Source organism: Oncorhynchus clarkii, chromosome 17, assembly GCF_045791955.1.
Source record: "Oncorhynchus clarkii lewisi isolate Uvic-CL-2024 chromosome 17, UVic_Ocla_1.0, whole genome shotgun sequence".
NCBI classification, from domain to species: Eukaryota; Metazoa; Chordata; class Actinopteri; order Salmoniformes; family Salmonidae; genus Oncorhynchus; species Oncorhynchus clarkii.
This window is the reverse complement of record NC_092163.1, coordinates 42,223,586-42,228,569: the sequence shown is the minus strand read 5'-3', so window position 1 is coordinate 42,228,569 and position 4,984 is coordinate 42,223,586. Positions and strand designations below refer to the sequence as shown.

Below are 4,984 nucleotides of genomic sequence, written 5' to 3'. Positions count from 1 at the left end.
TATCCCCATAAGGCATGGTTCTAATGACACCAATGTAATTGACAATCAGGTAGTCTGACCCCTCCCTTAAAACCCATAGACACACACACTTAAAAAATGTCCCAATTTGATGTTCTTATAAAAAGAAGAATAAAATAACCATCATTTTAATTCCCCCCTATCCCCCTTGCTTCAAAATATTACCCCACACACCCCTTGTCCACCTGTTCAAAATCCCCTCCCCTCCCCGCCACAACAAAACAATAGATAGGTGAATCTGAACAATAGGCTTTACACCATGACTATGACACAATGTCCAGGGACTGGCGGAGATCACAGGTCCAGTAAGCCAATAAGAGTGAGGGAGAGTGTGGCGGTGAGAAGGAGGGGAGCATGATTGGACCATGGGGATCTTGCTTGGTTCTGCACCATCATTCCAGTTCCTGTTTGATAGAGAGAGCGACAGAGCGAGAGAGAGAGAGGTGGGGTGGGGGGGGGGGGGGGGGGGGTCAGAATTGCAGACATGATCTAGTACAGTATTATCCCAACAGTTGCCTACTTGCCTCCTTGGCTTTTTTGAGGAGTCACAGCTGGGTCTCAGAATAGTGAAAGACCGGTCCTAATATGGAGCACAATGGAAATACTAATTTACTCACTTAAACCTGTCTCTCTGACTGGCTAAAACAGCTCTATAGTGTTCTAACTTTAAGCCGTCTTAAAGGTGCAATATGTAACTTTTTGGGTGACGCAACATAATTCTCATAGAAATGTGAGTTATAGATCTGCCATTCTCATTGAAAGCAAGTCTAGGAAGCTGTAGATCTGTTCTATGTGCTCTATTTCTAAGCTTCCATTTTTAAGTTTTGTTTTTGCTCTTTTACTTTCAGTTTTGTACACCAGCTTCAAACAGCTGAAAATACAATATTTTTGGTTGTAGAAAATATATTTCACAGCGATTTTGATGGAACAATGATTCTCTAGACTATACTTGCTTTTTTTGTCACATAAACTGACATTTTTGCAACTAGGAAATGATGGAGCGATTTCTGCATAGGTCAAATTTTAGCAGAATCTAAGTACTAATGTGTGTGTGGTGCCGGCGCACACGTGTGTACAGTACCGATGTAGGATCTTAATTTGATCACTCTTTTGTTGCTGAGATGTTTCCGCACTAACACACGGTTATATTAACAGCATTTTACTTTTCATGTAGCCTCGTTTTGACCAGATAATAGCCTTATAGATCAAGCAACATTTAAGGACTAAATGTTCAAATCCTGCTACTACAGCATTATTTTGCTGAGACAAATTACGATCTTTCATCTCTATGTGCATGTCTGCGTGCACTAATACAGAGCCCAGTGAGGCAACCCCCCATTAACCCTCACTGCCTCTCCCTGTCACTCAGTGACAAACCTCAACTTCCATCAGCAGCCTATCAACCTCACAGGCAGATGTCGTGTGTGGCCGCCAGTTGATACAAAATACTAATTAGTCCCTCTTGGTTCAAATGAGCACTTATGCTCTTGTACCCTTCTGCGTGTGACAGCTAGCTAATCCTGTTAGCCTCAGGCCATGCTAGCTGTTGGCGGTAGACTTGGTGAAGAACAGGAGGAGAGATTTGGATTATTTCCTCGTGTAGTGAGTTCTAGTCACAGCAGGAGTGGTGTTGCTGCTAGGCAAGTCCCCGGTGGGGATGTAACTTAAACCTGACACAAAACCTTGCCTGGATAAGCTCTGGGGCTATGTGGTGTGTGACTGAAAAACATGTGTTGTGCCGAAGTCTCCCTTCCATCAAACCTCAGTGTCAGTGGCTACGTCCCTATTACACCTCCTTCCGCTCAAAAGGTGCAATTGTTCACTTCCCTTCATTGATTTGAAAGGAAATGACTGGCATATAAATATGGTGGAAATTCCCTTTAGTATAGCCCATCCTTCCACCAATCCAATGCTTTTCGATTTGTGCGAAGTAGGGAATGAATGTACACTTCAGGAAGAAGGAGATATTATTGCGGCATACCCAGTCAGTCTGTCTCACCTGAGTCGCGGGAAACAATGGTCTCGTGTGCGGCTCCGTCTCCTCCCTCCCCCCAGGAGCGTATCTCCAGGACCACATAGCCGTTGTCTTTGGGTAGGGGCAGGGTGACGGACGTCTTCCCCTTGTCCAGAACCTTCAGTGCAGACTGGCCCTCATGCTTATACAACACCTGAAAGAAGAGAGAGGGAGGGAACCGCTTCATTTCAGATTCTGACAAACTGTACAGAGGAAATCAGTTATTTCATGTTTTTCCTTTGCCCCTTTGTTCAATGTTTGTTGAAGTATTTTTGGTTTAAGAAGCTAATGTTTTTATTCCTTTTCTTTTTTTTCTCTCTGCACACTATCACATTTATAAAAACAATAAATGATTGTTAATGTTATCTGTTGATGATATGCCGTATCATGCTCTAAGAGTTTTACTGCTCTGCCAAACTTACAGAAGTAGCTCATTATGATTTATCCAAACAACATGAATCATTTTGACCGCATATCCCATTTCCCTTCACACATTTTAACATTCTTTTAAACATTTTGACCGTGCATTTTCAATATGACAAACACATATCCACCTGCACACACACACCTCTCCTTCAAAACAGACACCACTCACCTTGTAGCCCAGCACAGCTGATTCGTTGCCGAGGGCCTTGACATGATCCCACCTCACAGTTACCCATGAGCCATCAGTCTTCCAGAACACGTTGCCAGGGGGGCGATTAGGAGCTGTTAACATAAAAGAACAGACAACCACTTACTGGCCGGTCTCTCACCTTCTGAAACTTACTTGACCAAGACATGACCAGGAAGTTATTGAGGAATTACACTTAGATACTTAATAACTTGGTAATACAAAGGTCTCGCGCACAAATTATAGATACAGCAACGTTATGATCCAAACTGTAACCGAACTGCAAACTAAAAGGCATGATATCATATATAATATATTAATATAGCTATGTTTGTGCATAATGTTGATGTCCGTGTGTTCCGAAAGGGTTCGTCAGCTGTCCCCATAGGAGAACCATTTTTAGTTCCAGAGAGAAGAGAAGAGAGAGGAGTAGATCCTCTGTATCAGGATCTAAATCCCCTACTAGAATCCCTTTACACACTTAAAAGGAAAACTCCACCCTCAAACTATCTTTTGGTATCTGTTTCATCAGTCCATTGTTGATATAGACCCAAAATGTTTTGTATATCAGCGATCAAGTTTTCAAGAGATACGACAAAACGCATCTGATAGGCTGCATTTCTGCATTTTAAAAGTGACATATCTTGAAAACATGATTGTGGACATGCAAAACATTTTGGGAACTACAGTGTATATCAATGGACTAATACCCAAATATTTTTTGCCTTTCTTGAAGCCCAGTGCATGCTGGTAGTCAGGTGCATGGTGGATATCTCCCCTCCCAAACACACTGTGTGTTTGAACCCCTGGGGTATTCTCAGCCGGTAGGGACAATCCATCTTATCCCACATGGGAGAACTCATACTTGCACTGCTGGCCTAACCCAGTTATGTCACATCTGATCCCTCGAAGAGGGTTGGGGCCAGGGGACTGAAACAATATTTGAGTGTGTGTGTTTGTTGGTGGTGGAAATTCTGTGTGTGTGTGTGTGTATCCTACATACGTGGTCTCCTGGTAGTGACAGTGGATTTGGGTGAGGCTGGTCCTGTGCCAGCGCTGTTGTAGGCCAGCACGGTAACATGGTACCGGGTGCTTGGTCTCAGTCCTGCAACACGAGCTGTTGTCTCCAACCCGGCTGTACGCACACGGTCTGCAGCTGCCTCCCGCTCATGCTGACGCCAGTACCGGATCTGTAAACACACATTTTAGTGTGCTGATGCCACCAACAGTACATCTCTGTGAAAAACTGGGGGCCTTCCCCAAAAAAGAAACTATCAAATAATTCTGACAGTTTTTTTCTCAAAATATACTGTGAGGTAAATATGAACAGATCACTTGAAGGCCCTAAAATGTAAGCATTTTGTTATCTCTTAAACAGTTTCCTTTTAAATGTGTACAATGAACATTTTTTTTTATTTTTTATTTTACCTTTATTTAACCAGGCAAGTCAGTTAAGAACAAATTATTATTTTCAATGACGGCCTGGGAACAGTGGGTTAACTGCCTGTTCAGGGGCAGAACGACAGATTTGTACCTTGTCAGCTCGGGGGTTTGAACTCGCAACCTTCCGGTTACTAGTCCAACGCTCTAACCACTAGGCTACCCTGCCGCCCCATTAACCAGATTAATGAGCAAAGTTTCCTCCAGCTGCCCTGTCATAACATTAATGACTCTCACTCTGACTCTCCCATTTTTCCCCCTCAGGGCCATCATGATAACCAGCCAGACCTAATCTGCCTGGCGACGGATCCCAAACAAACAACACATCAAATAAATGAATAAAACCTTTATTAGTCGGGGGATATAAGATATCAAGGCTGAGGAGATGAGGTGAGGTCATCTCCAGGGCAATGTCACTGTTGCCTCAGGATGGTAATAGCATAGCTGTTACCTCAGTTAACTTTCACACCAGTACTGACTGGTTCAGACTGGTTTGAACCTGAAGTCTAGATATGGGTCCCAAATTGCGTGCTATTCCCTTTATAACGCACAACTTTCGACCAGGGCCCATCGCTTGTCACATTGTTTGGGGTAAATGCACATGTCGGGGTATATCGTATGATATATTTCATGGTATATGTATATGTTCATGTGTATGTTGTGCAGGTCCTTAACCTCGTAACCTCTGAGGATGCCATTGGCGCTGAGGTGTTGGACCGGGTCCCACGACACCTGCATCTCAAACGCCGTCAGAGCTGTGGCGTTGATCCTCGAGGGCGCCACCGTGGGCTCTGCATGGAGGGGCAGGGGTCAGAGGTCAGGGGTCAGGGGTGAAATTAGGGTTGAGGATTATATCCAACACACACAAGTACGATAAACACAGTGAACAAATGTGGTTG

General features: G+C 43.8%; 1 protein-coding gene across 2 annotated transcripts in view; it reads right to left on the bottom strand.

Moving 5' to 3' along the window:
- Positions 1-230: 230 nt before the first annotated feature.
- LOC139370873 (contactin-2-like) overlaps positions 231-4,984 on the bottom strand; it is a 75,008-nt gene continuing 70,254 nt past the window's right edge. For both annotated transcript variants that reach the window (XM_071110723.1, XM_071110724.1), the window contains exons 18-22: positions 4,761-4,876; positions 3,649-3,835; positions 2,628-2,740; positions 2,018-2,186; positions 231-422 (exon numbers count right to left, since the gene is read on the bottom strand). In XM_071110723.1, the coding sequence (XP_070966824.1) occupies positions 313-422; positions 2,018-2,186; positions 2,628-2,740; positions 3,649-3,835; positions 4,761-4,876 (695 nt within the window). In that variant the 3' untranslated portion in view covers positions 231-312. The remainder of the gene's footprint in view (positions 423-2,017; positions 2,187-2,627; positions 2,741-3,648; positions 3,836-4,760; positions 4,877-4,984) is intronic.